We start from the raw sequence: 22,765 nt of genomic DNA on the forward strand, positions 1-22,765 counted from the left end.
TACCAGATGTGGAGTTTAATGGCAGATAAAAGCACCTCTTATATTTTATTCAGCTGTGCAGCGAGAGGGAGAGAGTACGAGGTTCAGCCAGGTGAATGCATTTCTCCAGGGTGTCGGGATCCAGAGCACTGAAGTCCTGGATGGAGAATGTAAACAGCGGAAATCGCTAGTTCATGTGCTTCATGCACTTATAAGCCTTTTCGTGGACGTATCTGCACGCTCGCTTATCAACACACACAGAAACATGCGTGTGGTTTATGCTCTGCCATATGTTTAAGGCCCTGCTTGAGCTTGGAGCACAAGGTACTGCTGGAGATCTGGGTGAAAGACTCTTGTAAACGCAGAATGCTGTCTGATTAATATTAACATGTGATGGTGTGTTTTTTTTTTTGTTCAAGACAGTATCATCACCTGGGTACATGGTAGCAATCCACACGGAGAGGTCTTTCATATTAAAGATATATGTATTGCTCTGATTTTCTTCAGGTACCCTGGAGGTGCTGAAGGCCATGCAAGAGCTGAACGTTCATCTTGATGTTGACACGTACTCCACCTACGTGCTGCCTACTTTCTCCTCAGTGGACAGTGCTCGTGTTGCTATTAAGGTAATGGCCTAGGTGGATGGATAGAGATAGGTAGAAAAACATAGATAGAGATAGATGGATGAGGTGCATGGATGGAATTAAGTATATGGATAGATGTAGATTTATGGGTGGGTGGATCAATGATGGATGGATAGATCGAGAGCTATATGCATGGATGAACATGTTATGTTTTTTCTTGTTCAGAAAGATTCACACGTTATCTAGTGAAGAACAGAGGAGGAAATTGGGACTGGTATCCAATGGGAGACACAAGTCAGGGGCATGCAATTATTTCAGTCAGATACGAAACTTGCAGGTTCATTAACACAAATGTGTACAATGTGTTTACAGCTTTATTTATTCATTCATCTTTAGTAACTGCTTGGTCATGAGTTAATGTAGCTTCAGTTAGGATAATCATTTTGACCTTTTGGGAACTAGAATGAAATAATTTTGTTTTAAAATGTCTCGGACATGTATAAACAAATATCTCCAAATTTTGGATAACACACAAAACAAAGACAAATAATAATTGTACATGCACATATCAAGGCATACTTGAATGATCTAGCTGAGGTTGAGGAACTGACAAAGTCAGTTGACAAACCATGCTGAAAGTGCTGCCATTTCTCTGGGGGCATAGTGTTCAGGTTCATATTTAATTCATGTGTGCTTGTGCGTGTGTGTACACAGAAAAGAATGATTAATGACAGTTTCCATAACACCATAATTCCAATACTGTTTGTGACCATAATCTTCTCAATTTGTTCAAACACGAGGTGAATCTGAGGGGGGGAAAAAGAGAGTTTTCCTAAGACAGAAAGCAGCAAAGAAGTGGCCTCCATGTAACTAGAATAGTGTGTATAGAATATGGCTTGTTGTTTAACGTGGGATAGAATATCAGATGCTTGTTTTAGTTTCTGTATCTGGTTATGTGTAAGAGTTTAGCAGTATTTTTTTTTTTTTTGGTCACCTGAAACTAGTTATCTATCTAGAAAAACAAACAAACAAAGTATTTAAGGGGGTAAACTTTCTTTTGCATGTATGTTCATATGTTGCTGTATCTGGTACAGGATGCTGGCTGTGCAGTCGACACTGATGACTTCATTGCAGCAGAAGTGCGAACAGTGGCAGCGAGTGGGAGACTTTCAGAACTCTACTCTCTGTGTGAGTATTCAAGACCCCTCTCTCTCTGTCTCTGTCTCTCTCTCTCTCTCTCACACACACACACACACACACACTAACATCAGAGGTCAGTTCTTGTTCTCTGGCCTGACTGAGATGGCAGTCTTGCTGTACCCCGTGAGCACAGCATGTCCCCACACACATGCCAGGATCTAGCTGACATTTTGCCTGCAGGCTAATTGCTCTCATAAGTATGACACAGACACACACAAAAATGCAAACACACACACATGGTTTTGTCCCAACCCTCAGGCATTCATCAGGCCTTTTAAGTGATTAGTAAATGAGTGCAAGAAAGCAAGCGACCGGCTTTAACTTGCATGAGGGAAAAAAAGAACGAGAATTGTTAAATTATTAATATTCTCTTCTCTCATAATATAAAATAATTTCGATTTTTCTTTGTTGCTTTCGACTCGTTTTTTTATTTTGCTTTGCTGCTTTGTTGCACAGAGATGTACATTACGGGCAAATGCGTGCAGCTCAGCGGTACATGACGTGATTGCACGCACTGTACTCCTCTGTGTATCCCTCTCATAGTTAATGCTTTTGATGAGATGCTGTAAGCTAGAGTCTAAGATGTCATAATATTTATTCACTGATGGTTACATTGAATGTTGTGGAACATTTGTGAAATCACTCTAATCGTACGGTTTGTGCGGTCTGAATCCGATTGTGATTGCTCTGTTTTATGATTTCTCTGATTCTATCGTGCATTTGTATCATCACCATTTTATTATTTATTTACTTATTTACTTATTATTTTGTTACTATTATGCAAAGTTAGGCTCCTCACTTCTTCTGTGTCCCACTATGTTCCCCAGTGTTGTGAAAACTAATGATCTAGGCTTAAAACGCACAAACGGGTTACTTTTTGAACGAGTGTGGACCTGAGTACAGGTTGCGTTCACATTCACTGGAGTCGTATCACAGCTTCAGTGCAGCTAAACTCTCACCACCTCCTACAGGTAGTCTCTTTTTCTGTAATTCTGCTCAACATCACCACTTTTACGTTACCAATTTTTCTTGCAAACCCTTGGCACCCTTGCAAATGCCTTCTTAAATTAGAGCCTCTTTGATTTCCTCTCATGCAGTTATTAAACTGTAGCTCAGTTTGTTCGTGGACTTTGCCTCATCACAGCTGATTGTGTCATTAGTACCTTTCCAAAAATACTGAGAATCTATCAACAATTACACAGTTTATTAATCGGTTTGTCTGGCATCTGCCAAACAAGTATCTATTACTATAGAAACTCTATAAAGTCTATACGGTCGAGATTTTGACAGCACTGTGATATGATGTCATTATAAACCAGCACGTAGCAGACTCTAAAGCTCGTGGACAATTCTTGACCCCTGTCTCTTTCCTGTCTCTGCAGTGTCTTCACCCTCTTTTCCAGCCATTGCCCTGAGCTTGTTCAGAGGAAGCCTGATCGTTGGCTTTAGGGGGTAAGTGCAAGAGCATATGCATTTGTTTTTCAGCCCAAGGCCATACACCCACTAACACTCCTTTCACTTCATGCATATGGATGATACCTCTGGTCATTCTGTAATGGCTCAAACACCTAAATGCAGTATGTGCATTTATGTAGTCACACAACCTTAGCATGGATATAAAAACACGCACACACACGCACGCACACACACACACACAGGCACACACGTTCATCACTTTGTCTGAATGTATCTCTGCATATCAGCATTGATTATAATTCTACAAGAACGGTGTGTGTGGTGTGCGTGTGTGTGTGTGCACAAGTGGTATGATGGGGTTGTGGGGTAAGTATAACTGGACATGTCAGGAGATTAGAAGGGAAAGTCAGGGCTCTGTCTCGTTGGTGACCGACAGCTTTTATTATAGTCGAGTCGCCATCAAACAGTACACATTTGTTACATACACACAATAACAAGTGTATACACAAACTCATTAAATTCTTCCTCAGTCATTGCATCACTGTGTTTATGCATGCAGCAGATGTGCAGTTTTGTTAAACTAATGCCAATCATGTATGCTATATGTTAAACAAATATATATTATGACATTTTGTATGCTTTTCATAGGCTGTTTGTAACACCGGCATATTTTATTCCCATTCTTACTTTAATTATATTTAAAGTATTTACAAATAATCATCTTACATTTGTGCTTTTTTTTTTTTTTTTTGCTTATACAAGCACATGCAGCTGTGTTATTCCTAACATCTGTGATCCTCTGCTGCCCCCTACAGGTCAAAAGATGTGACGAGCATGGCTAAGGTATGCATTTGGCCCATTTGGCTCCCCTCAGCAGCTTCCGTTTGAGTTTACGTTCCCTGTCAGATACGTTAGTTGGTTAGAGTTTTTTAAAGAATGCGTTGGCTGCTGTTTGCGAGCAGGTTTTTATTACACTGGATAAATGCTAGTGAATGTATTTAGTTTAAATGCGTACATTGATTCCTATATTTCAATGCTCTATTAAAATGAGTAACATAAACATGTCTTCCATCCAATCTAGTTTGTGCACGTATTTATTAAAGCCATGAATAAAAGTTAACACAGAAACGTTGACTGAGCTGAGAATCGAACCGTCGACCTCCGGTATACAAACCGCTTCACCTTTTGTCTCCAATCCATCATATATGTGTCAGTCTAGTAATCTAGTAATTACACCTTGTGTAAATTAAGATCAAGCAATGAAATCATGGTTTGTTAAGAAATGTAATATTTCTATGTAAGTTATACGTAACTTTTTTTTTTTTTTTCTTTTTTCTTTTCTAACTGACCACATTTTACTTTTTTGACCTATAAATAAATGTCTTGATGATTTCTTGTTTCAGATCACAGAGCTTCTCTATAAAGATAGCCGCTTTGGTCAGACTGAGGCAGACCGAGCAGGTATACTTCTTTTTCTGTTACACACACTTACACTCTTTTTCTCTCTTTCATTCACTCACTCACTCACACTCTCTCTCTCTCTCTCACACACACACACACACACACACACACACACACACACACACACACCTGCTACCAAATATTAGGTTGTATCTTATTGGAATGTTAACTGAATGACAAATTGAATTCTTATTAGAATTCAATTGATGACAATCTAATATAATATATAAATAATATATATATATAAAATGCAAAATTGTAAAACCAACAAGAACAAATTGTGTTCATGAAAAGAATACAATTTCTGTGTGTAAATAATCATATCTGAAACTCTCATGATAAAATTTTATGCAGTCTGTTTATTCTTTTGTTGTGCTATTGCTGATGTAATCTTGTCTATGACTGTAAACATTTAAACATATTAATGTTCCAAAATAATTATAAAAAAAAATTTTTTGAACGTCTTTTTAATTGATACACACAACTATTTTTGTCTGCGGATCAAGACACTTTGAGGTGTGTGTGTGTGTGTGTGTGTGTGTGTGCACAATGGAAAGGAAGTCTGTAACTTGAGGCATATTTATGGATTCTGAGGTGTCTCAGGCTGCTGACTTTATTCTGAGTAAAGTGTGTGTGTCTGTGTGTGTGCTCGCGCATGGCTGTCAGCTCCACAACACATTATAATACGCTTCAGTTGAGATTCTGGCAAATCTGCCTCTCTCAGCGATACACACTAATATACACACTCCCACCTGGAATTTGTTTTTGTTGATGAAATCACAAAGGTTAATGAGATTTCATCTTTTCTCTCTCAACCCAGAAAACACGGCCTACTTTCTTTTTAACCTGTTTGATGGCATGACCGAGACTGAGGTCCAGGCCAAAGAGGAGATGTTGAGAGAGTACCTCAGTCAGCTCAACAGTATGGTGTGTGTCTACAGTCTCTTTATTCTAAACATCACTGAGCATGATTTTCATCCACCATGCTCAGTACATGAAGATAAGTGTTTTGTTTTGCCTGCACCTTGTCTTTTCAGAACATCATCATTCATGTGAATATCTACAGAGGAATCAGGAACATCCTAAACTCCTACCACTTGCCGGAGCTAATAAAGGTACGGCTTCCCAAATTCAGTTTAGTAATCTGTTTTTAAATAAATAGGTTATCGGATCGAATGCGCACATCTTGTTGTACCTCTTTCTGCAGGACGTTCTTGTTCTTGTGGATAAACAAACGAGAGACGAAGATAGCTCTGAGTCTACGGTAAGCGCTTCTATGTTGGCAAGGTTGAAGCTAAAATTCCTGATATAAATAAATCTAAAGAAATTTCATTTATTTGGTATTTTGCCTCTGGTATTATGGTCTGCAGACGAGACCGATTATGATCACCAACAATAATCACTCCAAATGAGCCATGTATGAATCCTGATTATGGGATTGGAATTTCATTAGAGTATAAATGAGTTGTAATGAGTTTCGCTTTGGGTCTCAAGGTTCTTGAAGGGAAGCTAGGAGTTCAAGAGAGAAAGCTGGAAGAGCTGAAATCTAAGGGGAAGCCTGTTGGAAATGCATTCAGGCAGCTCATTGCTGCACTCTGTGCTGAGGAGGTGAGAGGGAATGTTTTCGCTTCCGCACTGCCTAATTTTTTTTATTTCTTTATCTATTTTTGTCTGACTGTATTTGGTAAAATTTTGTGTTTCTTTCCTCAGAACCTGGCCCGGGCTCTGGAGCTGAAACCTCAGTATGAGAATGAAATGACTGCCAGTTGCTATGCCTTGCTTATCAACCTGTGCTGTCGTCACGACAACCCGGAGGAAGCACTTAACCTAAAGAGAGAGCTGTAAGATTAACTTGGACCCAAAACACACACACACACACACACACACACACACACACACACACACACACACACACACACACAAATGACCATCGTGATACTTAATCTTCCAGGCAATGAACGTTATCATCAGCTCGGTGTAACGTACCGAGAATAGTTAGAGGTAAAGGTTTTATTAAATAAAACGTCCTCCATTTCCAGTGGGGTTTCAGACCCGAATCAATAGCGTTAAATGCAATGAAAAGGATTTTATAACATATATTTGTGCATTTATTTCTGTCTAGAGCTCGTAAGGATTCAGAGGTGACGCTGGATGCCAACAAGTACATGAGCTTGGTCAGGGTGCTCTCCAAACATGGCAGGATTGAAGGTGAGTCCATCATATGGTATTCGTCAGTAGTATTGATACCTGTGGTAAAGATGAAGAAGAAAATCCTGGTTAGTCTTTCTATCAACAAAAGTATATTCTAATTAGCTGAATGTTTTACTCCAAGTGAATCTGAGTAATCCATGACCATCCATTTACTTTCATTGGCATACTAGTGTTAGGTGACTAAGAAAATGTTCCTTTACTCATTCATGAATTTGGGGTAGATTAGAGAAACGAAATGAGACGAGTGTACTGACCTTCTTAAATTAAACTCTGACTGACTAAAAATCATCCACATGCCTGAAAACGTCTCTATCCATTGTTAAGATAAAAATGAAGAATTTCAGACAAGCTGGGCTGTAAATGAGCCTTTTTTTTTTTTTTTCGCACAAGAAAGTCTTTGCGTTCAACCAGCTATAAATCAAAGCAGTAGAACTTTGTACCTGGTAACTGGAGATGTTTGGCAATAAAGACTGTTGGAGAGAAAAGGGGAAAATAATTGAATTACTGCTGTTTAAGTGGAGGAGCTGTGGAGCAGTGTTTCCCCCCCAAAGGCCCTGAGAACCTTGTGGACTCCATGACGTACCTTGAGCTTTTAAATGAACTCTGGCTGCCTCTTCTAAGGGGTAACAACTGGGTCATATTTGGATCTTCCAGCAGGACCGAGATCATGAAAATTATTTGAGATCTGTACCACAAAAGTTTGCTTTAGTTGTCATTAAACCGTTATCATGACCATCTCAGTTCCCTGAGCTATAATCTTTTAAAAACACAGTGCGAGTGTGAAATATGACAGTGTGTGTGTGTCCTGCGATGGGTTCGCACTCCGTCCAGGGTGTATCCTGCCTTGATGCCCGATGACGTGAGAAGTTTGGATAAGCGGTAGAAAATGAATGAATGAATGTACACCACAGCATTACCACTATCAATGACCCAATGACCCCTGGAGGATCTTTTCTTAAGATGTCTTATGTCACTTAAGTAATTTATAGCTTTGTGCATAACCATGGAGGAGAAAAAAAAAAAAAGATAAAAATTGAAGTGGACAAATTTCATACTAATTGTATGTTACATGAAACGCCTTTCTTGGTTTGCTTAATTAAGTGCCTTGTTGGCTTAAATTCTCAATAACTATGCTTTAGTGCGAACAGTTGTGGAGCTTCAGGCATTCGTCCCTCAGGACGGCCATGTTAATCAGCCATTATCTGAATTCTATGGTGGATTTCTTCATGCCCATATACGACATAATTACAATAAAAGTGTTTCCTCTTTGCTTTTGTGCATGCAGTGATGGTGAAAATATATCCTCACACTTCCTTTTCACCATGTGTGTCACTCTGGGCCCCCCTTACAGACTCCAGCTGTCAGAGAGCGGAGGAAAATTACAGGACTGGCGCCACTTTAACAGAATTACGGAAATCCGTCCTGATACTAATGGCATATCATGCTGGGGGGATGGGGGGTAGGGAGGGGGAGGAGGACACTGGAGGGTTACGGGGGAAGGAATTGTGCATTACACACACACACTCGCGAATTTACATGTGAATTCGGGCGAAGGTGGGTAATGAGGGACGCACATGCGTGTTGTGTGTGTGTGTGTGTGTGTGTGTGTGTGTGTGTGGCGAGCACTGGCGAGCGTGTGCGTTTATGTCTGTCAGAACTAGCAAGCGGCCATTAGCCCACCAGTGTACGACAGACAGGCTTGTCTCCCACATTAACACACCTCAGTGCTCTGGTACTGCAACCAGCCCTGCTTGGAGATCATGACTCATTGTACTCATTGTTCATAGTTTCTTTCTCCATCCAGCTCCCACTTTAACTCTCTCTCTTTCTATCTTTCTCTCTCTCTCTCCATTCCACACTTGTTCTTCACTCACTCCAGAGTGAGAGAGTGGAGTCTTTCTGGATGAAGACCAGAGGTGAATTGTTGGGTGTGTGGAATACGTTTATCCCATATGTATGCTTGAGATCCATTCTCAGCCCAGCTGATTAGTGGTTGTGTCCATGCTGGAGAAGGCTGAGAAGTTCTCCTATTTGAGCCACTCTCTAGGGTGGAGGGATTTTTGACTCATGCCTGTGCATCTGGAATTCAGAGCCGTTGAGGATCAGATTGAAGGAGTGGATTGTGTATAAATCAGAATCCGAAGGAGCTTTATTGCCAGGAATGCTTTCACATGCGGGGAATTTGTTATAGTGACAGAAGCTCCACAGTGTAACAGAATGACATTTAGAATATAGACAAATTGTGTGTACAAATGTACAAGTGTGAAATGTTCACTTGAAATATACATAGTATATGTTTTAAATAAATAGTGTGTGTTAAGTGTTCATCAGATGCATTACCTGAGGGAAGAAACTGTTCCTGTGTCTGGCCAGTCCGGTGCTCAGGGCTCTGTAGCGTCAACCAGATGGCAACGGTTCAAAGAGGGAGTGTGCCTTCTTACAGCTTTCCTGTAGAATGATGGGAAGTTTGTTTTTTATGATACAAGCACAACATGGGGATGTTGAATTCCTGAGCTATTGGGAATGTTTATTTACATCAGTTTTGTTTATATCAGAAGCCTTCTGTTTTGTTTCGCGTTCACTCCACGACCTGTCCGGCCCGAATTCAGGATTTTAGCGACGACCTGATGGGATCACACCCGGTAGCGTGTATCTGACACGACTCTTAATCTTTATTAGGTGAATTTATATCCAACTGTTACCTGACACCACATCACGACTTTAGATCGGATCAAACTCAACCGACCGCTGGGTTCCTGATACAACACCACTTCTCTCCTGAGTGGTCTTGAGTGAGCAGAATGTAATCTTACTAAAGCAAGCTCTTAAACGCAGCATGTTACTGCCGTCTCCTGCCACTGGTTCTCTTTCGTAGCTTAACTGAATCTTCTTTTGCCCCATCATTTCCACCCTTGACAGCTAAGAGAACGGGCACAGGGATTTGCATAACAACAGAACCAAAATTAGGGGGAGCTGAAGAGACACACAAGAATATGTGTGTGTGTGTGTGTGTGTGTGTGTGTTGGGCACTCAGGACAGTGATGTTCTGTTGAGATTTCCAATTTAATTCAGACTGCAATCCAAGCAAACCTGTTTTGAATATAGATTGTTAGAGCATAGATTATGCAAAACTCAGTTGAAACTTACTTTCCTGTAGCACTTCAGTTTCTATTCTTCCAATCACTGGAGACATTTTCCAGCATGTCATAACGCCCTTTCACATGACATGGATTTTTTTTTAAATGTTTTGCCTTTCAAACTCTTCCTGAAGAGAATCCGAAGAGAGAATGGAAAGCGTCTGGCTTTGGCAAATGCAAGAAAACCTCTAAGTTTTATAGCGCTTGTACAGGATAGGATGGCACATCTGTTGATGCCTCCTTTCATGTGCCCTCGCTGCTCAAATCTGATGGTGACACACGTCTTTTATCAAACGCCAACAGCGAATGAAAGGCAACTGGCGAATTTCCTGAAACGTTGTGACAGGATGTGTAAGGTAAAAACTGGGGCGAGCGTTTACTTTGAAAGACGCATGATAGACTTGGACGTAAAAGAAGCTCCGATAAAGGTATTTTCAGGAAAGGCATCCGTACTATCTCTCTTCTCTGCAATCCAGCTTTGGATGATTAGTATCGTCTGTGCAAACAGGCCCTATCGGTATCAACCCATTAGCGAGCCTCTAAACAGTGCGTAAACACATCTTAATTATCTGGCTTGGTGACAAAGCAGATGTTGAGGTGGAAAGATGGGTTTGTGGAGCTGGTGAGCGGCAGACCCTTGCCCTCTGCCAGATGGGAGCATCTCCCAGTAAAAAAAAAGCCTCCATTACGCTGTGTGATCAGCAGCGGGCCTGTGACCACGGCCCACCAGGTTCACGCCGGGCATTCGCCGCACACCTATAATTTACCGGGATGCTTTCACAGGGAGGCGCGAAAAAAGCAAGCCACTATTGTGGGGGCCCGGTAATTGGAGTCTCGTTTAGAAATGCAAGTAGCAATTAGCGGCGTATTGGCATTATACGCCAGCATTTGCATTCCCGCTGGGTGTAAAATGTTGTTTTAATAGCGGTTTGTTTTCCCCACATGAAATTATCTAAGGGGCCTTTTATCACCTCCTCCCCTCCCTTGTTCTCTCTCTGGCACTAAAGCATGTATCAGCAGCAGGCCCATCAGGGGACAGCTCCGTTTCCTGTCACAGATGTGAACTTGCTGAGGAAGAGCCGCTGAAGCATCCTAGACTCCTTTTACCTGAACAGAAGCCTTTGGAAAACAAATTAAGTAATGAATAGATTCTAGAGTCCCAAACAACCTCTTTAGCTAATCAACAAGCTTTACATAAATGTCTTCCCTTCTCCATCGCTCACGATTTAAATGTGTAGTGCAGAACATGTATAGTAAAGCTTTATGGTTAGGTGCTGATTGGAAGGTTGTGAGTTTGAATCTCAGGTCCATCAAGCTGCTACTGCTGGGCCCCTGAGCAAGGCCCTTAACCCTCAATGGCTGAGTTGTATGAAATGAGATGTAATCAACCTTCAACCTTCCAAGTGATAGTCCAACATCTTAACCATTAGGCCACCAAATCTTCTCTCTACCACAATGGGCAAGCACATGTCTCTGTCTCTGACTGTTTGTCTGTCTCGCTCTTCTTTCAGAGGCCGTGGACATCCTGAAAGAAATGAAGGAGAAGAATGTGCGGATGTTGGACACCACGGCCACCAGGTTGTTCCATATACTCAACACAGCTGCTCTGAAGGGGGACATGGCCACCATTCGGCGCTTGCAGGATACCGTGTTCACCTTAGGCCTGGTCAAGCCCACCAGCAACCTCTGCTCACCACTTGTTTCTGCTTACCTGGAGAGGTGAGTGTAACAGCCTGAAAAAGAGTAGGATTTACTTCCAAACTTTGACAGCTTTAGGATGGTTTTGGACCGCAGTGATTTAAATCCAGAAGACCAAATCGGCTAAATTGCAAATTTCACTAGAAGGAGGAAAAAAAGCTTCTGTAAGCTGGCCCCTCAGCCCCGCCCCGGTCTCCTTTGAGGTCTATTCACGAGAGCTGCTTTTAAGAAGATCAGCTCATTTGCATGTTAATTATGCGCCCTGTGCTAATTGCTGGATTTGTCAGGGACACGCAGTGCAGCGCGTAAGTGCCTCCCTCCTCCCTACTGGGGAATACATGGGTTTACATGGTGTTAGTAAACACGCACTCACACACACGCACATGCACGCACACACACACCCAGACACGCACACAGGCTCACTCGGTTCCCCTTCCAAGACTGTTTGTTTTCCTGTCACTCGAGTGGCGCAAACACACCAGCACGGTGCGAGGTTTAATTGCTGCTTCGTGTACGATAAGCTTTCTAATTTAACTCTGGTTCATTAGCAGGAAGAAACACGGGGAAACCGGGCGCCTCTCGGCAGAGACGCAGATAAGCTCGCTCGCTCTCAGACACACAAACGCACACCAATGCACATTGAATTGGCAACCAGATAGGATGAGAATTCACATCTAAGCTGAATCTGACTAGGGTTAATGTGTTCTTATGTTATAGTGGTCAAGGATACAGTGATGCATTATAGTATTCAATATTGTCATAGAATACATTAGAGTGCCCTTTTCTCAGATTTGTCATATGTCTGTATGCCAGTGTGCTCTGTATTTTAACACCCTTACCGACTCCTTCATGAATTAATTGAGCCAACTAGTAAAAATCGTTCTGCGTTGAAGGAGATCGCGATATGGTTCATGTGTATAGTGTAGCAGGTGGTAGGACTCAGGAGCATGTATCTCATCCTGTAGTTAAACCATAGAGTTGTCTCACCATCATGACACACATTATGTTGAATATATACCAGTCAGCCACAACATTGAAACCACTGACAGATGAACAAAAGTGACAAAAAGTGGCCATGGACCCTGCTAAAAAAAAACAGCATTGCTGGTCCAGCATAAGGTATGTTTTGCATGCTGGGACCAGCCTGGCATGGTGGTATGCTGGTCCAGCATTAGGTGCTGGCTGCTGGTCTGCTGGCCGACCAGCCTGGGATGGAGGTATGCTGGTCCAGCATTAGGTGCTGGCTGCTGGTCTGCTGGCCGACCAGCCTGGGATGGTGGTATGCTGGTCCAGCATTAGGTGCTGGTTGCTGGTCTGCTGGCCGACCAGCCTGGGATGCTGGTGTGCTGGTCCAGCATTAGGTGCTGGCTGCTGGTCTGCTGGCCGACCAGCCTGGGATGGTGGTGTGCTGGTCCAGCATTAGGTGCTGGTTGCTGGTCTGCTGGCCGACCAGCCTGGGATGCTGGTGTGCTGGTCCAGCATTAGGTGCTGGCTGCTGGTCTGCTGGCCGACCAGCCTGGGATGGTGGTATGCTGGTCCAGCATTAGGTGCTGGTTGCTGGTCTGCTGGCCGACCAGCCTGGGATGCTGGTGTGCTGGTCCAGCATTAGGTGCTGGTTGCTGGTCTGCTGGCCGACCAGCCTGGGATGCTGGTGTGCTGGCCGACCAGCTTGGGATTGTGGTATGCTGGTCCTCTTTTAGCGAGTAACAAGTTGTAGTGGTGGCGATGACCATGTTTTTTTAAGAGGTACTACCCAGAGTCGTTTGCCTTTAGACAACTCCTGCTCTGTCTTCTTTATTCTCTGAAAAATTATAGAAACAAAACTATACATCACTCATTTGTTTATATTGTGCAGTGAACAAGACGATAAAACAGCCACTGCTTAAGTTACATACCTTTTAAGCATTAGTATTTGTGCCCTGAAGAAGTTTTGCTTCCATCATAGCTACCCAATAAACCTGAGTTTGGTCAAACATGTCATAGTTAAAGTCCTTAATTTCGCTAGTTGAAACAACTGCCGTGCAGCAGTCATCCAGGTACCTCACGTATGCAAACATTCTGATTCCCAGTGATCAGCAGATTCGTCTTGTAGAAGCGGAAGCTTTTTATTTACCCCAAAACAAAATCCTAATTATGGTGGCAAAAACCTGATGATCTGGAACACGTGCACTTGTACTAATTTTGATAAACACTGTAAGATATATATTGTAGTCGAAAACATTGTGAGATATATTTTTGGAAAGGGCAGGAACTACATTTATCTTCGTGAACATAGTTTAAAGGTTGCATAGCAACGCTGATGCTGGGTAATATCTCTTCACATTACCGCTTTACTAAAAAAAACTTCTTAATTTAGACAAATAGATTTTATATATATATATATATATAAATATCTTTCAAAATATATATATATATATATCTTTCAAAAACCATCATTCTGTATGCTTTATATGCTGCTTCCCTCATGGAGCCCGGGAAGTCAACATTTGTTGGTATTACTATATTTAATTTGTGGAGACACTTTAATCCCTAACGAACGATTTTTAAATGTTTTTATTCTTTGTTATTCAAAGCTTTTTGAGCTTTGTTATTTCAGTTCTTTATTCAAAAGAGAGAGCAAAAGAAATAACACACTTATAATTACATATATTCCAATATATTGTTTTAATCTTATATTAATGTGTTACATAGAAACATACACAAGCAAAAATATAGGTTGTTCCCATTCCAGCTCATTCCAGAAAGATCATACTAGTTAACCGGCTACACCAGCCCTGTTTTGCTTGATAACACCATGACTATGCTGACCACCCATTTATACCAGCACTATACCAGCATGAACCAGTAAAAACCAGTCTGGACCAGCATGGAATTCATGCTGGTTTATGCTGGATTTTTCAGCAGGGGAAGGACATGCAGGGAACTAGTGACAGGATCATGGGCTCCCAAGTCTCACTGATCTGTTTGAGGGGTGAAGAGTGAAGACTAGAATATGTAGTATGGTAAGAAGGCTCCAGGGGCAGTGAGATGCTCTGGGCATTCATGTGGACATGTAAAACTCGTGGTTCCTGGCACACGTGCAAATGTTCATGGAATGGTTTGAGAAACCTGCCAAAGGAGTCCACTTTACCCAGGTCTCAGTCTGATTGATCATCAGTGGGATGTGCTGGACAAAAAATCTGATTTGTGTAGGCCCGCCTACTCATTATTAGAAAAGTGGTTTTAGTCTTAAGGCTGATTGTTTGTTTGTTTGTTATTATTAGGTAATTGTCCATTGAGCAATTTTGTATAGTAGTAACTGAGGACATGAAATCTGCTTGTTCCAGGAGACTGAGCTGTGCATCCCTTCCTTAAACACATTATTTTATGTTCAGGTTAAAATAAATGTAACTCCTACTACCATAAATCAAATTTCCCGACAGTAAATATCATGATACCTCTTATGTATTGTGAAACCGTCATCAAATCATATCATATTATATGATCTATTTATTTTTTTTCCCCCCTTAGCGCAAAGTGATAGTCTTTTCAACCCACCCTCGTCCCATAACTTTTATTTCCAAAGTCTCCGCTGTGGCCCCACCCCATCTTAGTCTGTCTCTGATTTTTCATCAACCCTCCCTCACTCTAGCTGTATCTTCCCCTCTCTGTCATCCTTCTCTCCTCTCTGTCTTAGAAAGCGGTGCGGAGGGGAACAAAGCCGCGCATGTCAGTATGTCAGCTATAATGACTTAATGAACGCTTCTCTATGGGATTAACTCTGACAGCCATCAGCACGTCGCCACGCCGACCACAAGCGCCGCTCCTGATCCATCCGTCTCCCCCCCATACTTTTGCTTTAGTGGAACAAAGGGATGTGACAGGAACTTTCTTTTTCTTTGCACAAGGGGGCTGGGAGGGATGTAGTAACAGTAACAGGCAGGGAGGAGAACAGTGCTGTCATCTGGGCACGAAAAGTCTGGCACTTTTTTTTTTTAATAATAATAACGAGTGCTACTTAAACACGTTTAGATGTGCAAGTGGCACATAGGTGTGTGTGTCAGGGGAGTGTTTTAGGATGTGGTAGTAGGAGCCAGGATATGCAGGTGGACATGACATGTCATGCGGCTAGACAACCGTCATGTCGCTCTGTGGCAGAAACGTAACCGTGGATCACAAATCTTAGTGTCAGTCCTCTGTCAAGCGAACGCACACAGGCGCACACAGTTCACCATGTATATATTTTTTTTAACAATAGCTTCCCTCCCAAAAAAGCCCAATGTTTTAGTGGTCTCCTCTTTCAAGAACGTGGAATGGATGATAACATGGGTGCCAGTCTGTGGAACAAAAGAGGAGGTGGGCATGAGCGAGAGATAGAGGAGACGAGCCAGGAGAAGGAGGAGGGATGAGATGAGCTTTCTTGTCTAATTCTTCAGGTTCTCTGCGCAAAGCACTCACTCATGCTTTTTTTTTTTTTTATTCTCCTGCGACTTAATTGGCTGGAAAGTGCTTGACATGCAAAGTTGGTGACATTAACGGGTACATGTTGCAGTAAAGGCTGAACGCCACTGACAGCTAAATTGTATCCAGGGAAATTATGAAGCCTTCAACATGGTTAAGTCTTTTTTTTTTTCTCCCCCTAAGGGGAGCGTAGTTGGAGGCAGGGGTGGTTAGAGCTGGTAGAGGGGGGTAATTGCAGTTTGGTGGGCTTCATATCCTGTTGATGGCTCTGAAGGTTTCTCAGAAAAGTTGGTGCTTAGCCATTAGATATGAATTGGATGTTCATTTGGGAATGGAATGGGTGTTAGAAAGCAAGAGCGGTGTGATTTAGTGTATTATCGTGGGGATTTAAAAAAAAAAAACATTTCTTAAAACTACCTACATTTTTAGCTCCAACTGAAAACTTTTTAAATGTTTATTTTTTAGATTGCTTCTATTTATTGTCATATTTTAATTGCCATTTCTGTGCCCCAATATCTCTCACACTCTCTCTCTCTCTCTCTCTCTCTCTCTCTCTCTCTCTCTCTCTCTCTCTCTCTCTCTGTCGAGTGCATTGCTCAATCAGCTGCCGCGTGTTTTTGAATTGACTCTTGACTCCTGCTTGATGAATAATATTGCCGCCCTTCATTTCAATTAAGCGCGATTGCCTAAGAGGAGGTGTCATGGACCAGGCTCAATCCTCTCCTCTTATTTAGTCCACTAGCGAGGTCACCCCTGTCCGAGACGCGTTCGTCCTGCCCTGCTGTAAAATTTCAAGGGTTGTGCCCGCCTCAGAAATTATACCTGTTAAAACCCCAGTGGTTCACTTTCCCACCCTACATGCCCCCTCCCCGCCGGTGCCCTCACTGCTTTGACCTCGATGTGATTGGCATGGTAATTACCCAATCACTCGATGCCTGCCATTGCAGTCACAATAGAGCGATCGGAGTGGTGTTTTTCTCGTCTGCTCCTCTCGCTTTATCCCTCCATCAGCCCCTCTGTCAGGAAAGCGCACAGCTCTTTGTTAGGCTGTAGGAGAATGAGGGAGGTAGAAAAAGAGGTAAAGGGAGGGAGAGAAATATAGCACATGGAGTAGATCTAATTTTGTTGCCTTGTTCTGTCAAACAGCCCAGTAGGAGGTGAGGGCTGAAAGAGGAAGGTGGGGTCTGAGTGAGCTGGGGAAGGCTGCTGACCTTATGCCTGTGTCCTTACTCAGAAAATCTCCTCTACCCCACACCCCCAATTCAGCTCTCTTTCTTATCATACATTACATATAATGAATTATCATGCATTATGATCCCTGCTTTATAAGTCTCATGACTCTTTAACATGTTTTTAGTAATCTAGTCTCAGTGATAAAGTTTAATAACCTTGTCATTTGTGTGTGTGTGTGTGTGTGTGTGGCAGTGGGGATGTGATTGGAGCTCTGGAAGCAAGCATGGAGTGCCAAAAGCAGTACAACCAAATGCCCCGGATTCATGACATCATCTGTCACCTAGTGGAGAAAGGAGAGACTGAGCCACTGCAAAAAGGTGACACACACACACACAAAGACCGTACTGTCCATCACTTTTAATTCCAAATCCAGAACTTGTTACCTGTGTCTTTCTCATCACATAGAGCATGCACACACATTTTGTTGAAGCAGCTATGGAAAAGAGGATTTTGAGAACTGTCGATTGAAAAAAGTTAGTGTGGTCCAACTCAGAATATTAGTTCTGACAAAACAGTAATGAGCAGATGTATATGAATCTGTGCCTTTTTTTATTTTATTTCTGTTACCATGTGTGTGAGAGAGAGAGAGACCCAGGCCTCCAGTGGGTCTTGTTGAAAAACCTATCCAGTCATGTATTTAATGATCCGTGCCCTCGTACATGCCACGGAGAGGGTTTAATGTTTTTGTTTGGAGCCGAGTGTGTTTGGAGTATTAAGGATGTGAGACCTCTAGGCTGGGCTGGAGGACCACTTTATCCATCCACTCCCCCATACCCACCTTAACCTTTCCCCACTGTCACTTAGACACACAGCAACCTCGTGGCCCTTCCCCAAACACACGTTAATGCGATTTCTCTTTAAGCGAACTAACCGAAATCTGTGCCTTTGAATAGAGAAATCAATTCTGGTGGAATTATCTCTTTGCTCTATTCACTCTATTGAGATGCAAATCCCTGTCAGGCTTTGACAGCGTGTGTGAGTGAAGTAAGAGTGAAGTGCACCAGTGGATGTGCAGAAGAAGTGCTTGAAGTCTTCCAGTGAATGAGGGAAGTGTGTGTGTGTGTGTGTGTGTGTGTGTGTGTGTGTGTGTGTGTGTGTGTGTGTGTGTGTGTGTGTGTGTGTGTGTGTGTGTGTGTAGGTAGATGAAGTGATTTGAAGCATCCTGCTAAGCACAAGAATGTCCATACACTCGCTGTGTGTACAGATGCATTTTAGTTAAGCTGAAAGCACTCGCTCACCCTCTCTCTCATACACACACGTACACACACACACACTTGGTTGAAGCCTGATTGAGTGTGATTGCATTGAGGGTCTTATCTTCAGGCTGCAAAATTATTATTGTTTTTTTTTTTTTTTTAAGATTTTCTTACAGACTCCTATAGATTGTTCTCTATCTCTCTCTCTCTCTCTTTCTCTCTCTCACACTCTCTGCAGCTATGGACTTTGTGAGCCAGGAGCGTGGTGAGATGATGATGCTCTACGATCTTTACTTCGCATTCTTGCAGACGGGCCGCTACAAGGAGGCACGCAAAATCCTAGAGGTGAGAACGCCGGCATTGTAGAAGCGCACGGTTATTTAATGTAAAGCTACAAAGTCATTTCCACTTTCAAACGACTTCGGCCACAAAGCCAAAATTAAGCTATTCATTCCATGCAGTAAGCAAAGCAGGGGGCAAGAGGAGACAAGCGTGCACAACAGTACGAGGGTGATTATGAAAAGGGCAGCTTTGATTAGCAGTCTGAGCACAAGTGCTCTTTGCTGAAGTTTCCCCTAAGTGCTCAGGTGTTGAGCCTTATTTCTTAAGTGGGCACAAATGTGGTCCACTCAAGCATTTTCTTCTTACACACACACACACACACACACACACACTTCATACAAGAGTCTTACCCAGGTTAACGTCTCTCGACTCTGTTACTCTGAGATATGAGCACTGCAAATGGATTTTTCTTGCATATCGTGCTTGTATTTAATTGTCTGCGGAGGATTTCCTCTCTCAATCTTTCAGCGTCTCTAGAACACCACCGACTTTGAGTCTCCTGACATGTTTGAAATGGCTTTGGGGCAGCTTTATAGAAGTCGTGATGTCTCATGAGTCTCCTCTTCCTCTGAGAAACAGCCCTAACAAAACCACTATAATATTTATTTAGTCAAGCCTTACAATTTCACCCCCTCTGTAGAACTGTACATATTCGCTATGCTCGGTGTAACATTGTAAAAATAACTGCCTTCCCTATGTTCGGTGCCCTTTTCAGTGCAGAAGTAGCTGTTTTTGGTTTTGGACTCCTCTACTCTGATGCTGAAAGTCTGTCCTGATTTGTATGCAAAGAAAAGAGATTTAGTGTGTCGAGTTATACAGATGTTCCTACATAACTACCTAATCGTGTGCTACTATATTAGTAGGGATGCATCAAAATAGCAGTTTGGCGTTCCCTTTCTTAATGTGATCTAAAGGGATGTTTGTTATAGAATGTGATATATTTTTGATCAAACTGTTGTCTTTTAAGATTGTCTTTAAACTGCTTTTGTTCTTTTCTGCGTTCTCCAAGTACTTTTGGTTATCCTCACCCTTGCAGTCTGTTCTCTGTAAACTCATCTCTGTGACCAGTTTATCTTTTTTTTTAAATATATTATTAAAATTATTTTGCATTATGCTTTTTATATTAGTCTGTGAGATGTGATTTTTAAAAAACAAAAAAAATATCTATCTATCTATCTATCTATCTATCTATCTATCTATCTATCTATCTATCTATCTATCTATCTATCTATCTATCTATCTATCTATCTATCTATCTATCTATCTATCTATCTATCTATCTATCTATCTATCTATCTATCTATCTATCTATCTATCTATCTATCTATCTTGTTCGTTTTATTTGTAAAATAGTCTAAAAAGCCCTTTTAGAAACTATGGGGATGCAAACTTTTTCACTTAATTGGTATAACTTGACATGAACTTTCTACCGTCTCCAAAGCCATCAGATAATTTGAGCATTTAGACAGACAGATGGATGTGCGATGCATTACAGTATCTTTGTCCTACATCACTTTTGACCTGGTATAGCATGTGCTGGATGACTGAATAATGTCCTACTCAATACTGTTGTATCCTATCACACAATAGTCTCCATTTTGGGGAAATACTATGAGAGCATCTCATGTCATTAAGCAGATGAAGCTGATGTTTGAGAAAGCGCCCTGTATGCTGGTGTTCTTTGATTGACAGGCGAGAGAAGAATGTAATCCCTCCCACTCAGATAGCTGTGGCGTCGAGCGTGTTTTGGTCTTCGATGCCATTCGAATGAATATGTTAGATCAGATCCTGTAGTGTTGTGATATAACACACCTCTATGTACTGAACACTACATTTCCCATGGCAGGAGAGTTTCCATTCCTGCGTTTGCCCCAGCTGTCCATCAGTGTTCAATCTGCTCTTATAGCCTACTTGAAAATGTGGTTCAATCCTCCTTACCTCAATAATGCTCTCTGTGTTAGTGGAGCATCAGGAGTGAGCGCCTCACGGCCAGCCACAGGGTTAAAAGCCCTTCTTGTTCCACCAGGATGTGTGATTTTTAGTGTCGCGCCACTCCTCAGACATCCGCTGACTAATTAAAAACAATGATATCTATGTAGCGCTGACAGATACTGGCATCAGATGTGACCCAGACCGGAGCCGTAAGTGCTGCAATTGAGTCTTCGGCAGGTGATTTTCTTGTCTGTAATGGGATTAATAATAATAATAATAGTGGGTAATTGCACGAAATGAATGTAAACGATTTGATGTAATTAAGATGGTTAGGAAGCGGTGCTGAAGGAGTGCTAGGTGTAAGCGCTTGCTGCAGAACGTGACCCATGTTGAACAGAACGAGATTCGTATGTAAGTATTTTTAAGAGCTGCTTCCTGAATGTACTCCGGTGTCGTTCGTGCCACACACTAACGGCAGAACCAGAACAATAAAAGGCAGAAGATACTGACAGTATTGACATTATAGTGCATTAGAGACAATGTTCGTTTATACACCGAGTCTTACAACAGCTAATTAGAATTAGAAATGACTTGGTAAATAAATATTGTGGTATATGCATTGTTGTGGTACGAAGGTATTATTTTGGATAATTTCTTAATTCGTGAATTGTGTGTTTAAACCGAAAAGGGGAGGCCACTTGTTCAAATGTAAAAACAGCTCAAATTCAAGTTTCTGAAATCCTGTAGCTAATATTTCTAACCTTTTTTTTTTTATATAGACAATTTCAGAAGAGAAACAGCACTATTATTAAAACTGACTTGTTTTCTTTAGAGAATTTCTGGGATACACACGATTAAATGATAGTGTGTTAAACTTTACTGTTAGTGCCTCTACAGTTTAAAACAGACAATTACAACAATTACATCATTTGTGTTTTCTAGTTTTAATCGTATCGCTTCTGGGAAAACATTGACAGTTTTCATGATTCATTCTGATCTAATTTATAACCAACCAACCAAATACTATCTAGATCACTTTTTGGTCCCAACCCTAAACATAGGCAAGTTATTCTTCTTTCAAACCATCTCCTGTTTGTCAAAAAGATGGGTGGAGGTTATATTTGCCTGTTGTGGTTCTGTGATACGAGTAACCGCTTGGTACCAAAACAGTGTGCGGTGGTTGAATGTCTATGTTCTAGGGTGATATTTATAGTGAGATTTTACACAGCTGAATACAAGCAAAGCGCTCGGCTATGTTTGATAAGTCATCCTTAAACTGCATAGCGCTTGGTCTGATGATTATGCGTATCTCAAATACTATTGGTCAAGCCCTACAAGGAAGTAGTTAAACAGTCAATCAAATCATGGCTTACATCTGTCCTGACTTTAGCTCAAAATATCTCCCGTTTTGATTTGCATGGGCTAGCAGTTTGTTTTTGTTTTTCCAACATGTGTTTACATATTAATGTGAATTTCTTTCTCACAGACCCCTGGGTTAAGGGCGAGAGCTGGTCGACTACAGTGGTTTGCAGAGAAGTGTATTGCATCTCAGCAGGTCAGAATTGCTCGTGCACACAATCGAGCACATAGTCATGCTCATCCACAAACTCATGCACAAATATAACCGATCATGCAAAAACTATTGCACATGCCTATAATCATACACATATCCCTGCTCATGCACATGCTTGTACTCATGCCCATCCACTTACCCACATTCATGCACATGCTCATACACATACTCAGGCTCATGCATACTGTATGTTCATGCTAATGCACATGTATATTTCCTTTTGCTAGATGGAGCCTCTTGAAAACATGGTAGACATGACTGCAAAGCTGTTTGAATGTGACCGAGATGAAATGTACCACTTCATGCTGCGCCTTTGCAGTAAGTTCTGTGTGACACACAAAAAAACATGCAGATGTGTACACA

At 41.8% G+C, this 22,765-nt stretch overlaps 1 protein-coding gene across 2 annotated transcripts in view; it reads left to right on the plus strand.

Annotated features, from left to right (window-relative positions):
• lrpprc (leucine-rich pentatricopeptide repeat containing) overlaps positions 1–22,765 on the plus strand; it is a 46,703-nt gene that overhangs the window by 10,711 nt on the left and 13,227 nt on the right. For both annotated transcript variants that reach the window (XM_047812271.1, XM_047812272.1), the window contains exons 12-27: positions 487–605; positions 1,658–1,751; positions 3,146–3,215; positions 3,995–4,022; positions 4,583–4,640; positions 5,461–5,567; positions 5,678–5,755; positions 5,848–5,904; positions 6,135–6,248; positions 6,351–6,481; positions 6,763–6,848; positions 11,500–11,707; positions 17,552–17,676; positions 18,794–18,900; positions 22,316–22,384; positions 22,630–22,720. In XM_047812271.1, the coding sequence (XP_047668227.1) occupies positions 487–605; positions 1,658–1,751; positions 3,146–3,215; positions 3,995–4,022; positions 4,583–4,640; positions 5,461–5,567; positions 5,678–5,755; positions 5,848–5,904; positions 6,135–6,248; positions 6,351–6,481; positions 6,763–6,848; positions 11,500–11,707; positions 17,552–17,676; positions 18,794–18,900; positions 22,316–22,384; positions 22,630–22,720 (1,542 nt within the window). The remainder of the gene's footprint in view (positions 1–486; positions 606–1,657; positions 1,752–3,145; positions 3,216–3,994; positions 4,023–4,582; positions 4,641–5,460; positions 5,568–5,677; positions 5,756–5,847; positions 5,905–6,134; positions 6,249–6,350; positions 6,482–6,762; positions 6,849–11,499; positions 11,708–17,551; positions 17,677–18,793; positions 18,901–22,315; positions 22,385–22,629; positions 22,721–22,765) is intronic.

Source organism: Tachysurus fulvidraco, chromosome 4 (genome assembly GCF_022655615.1).
Source record: "Tachysurus fulvidraco isolate hzauxx_2018 chromosome 4, HZAU_PFXX_2.0, whole genome shotgun sequence".
NCBI lineage: Eukaryota > Metazoa > Chordata > Actinopteri > Siluriformes > Bagridae > Tachysurus > Tachysurus fulvidraco.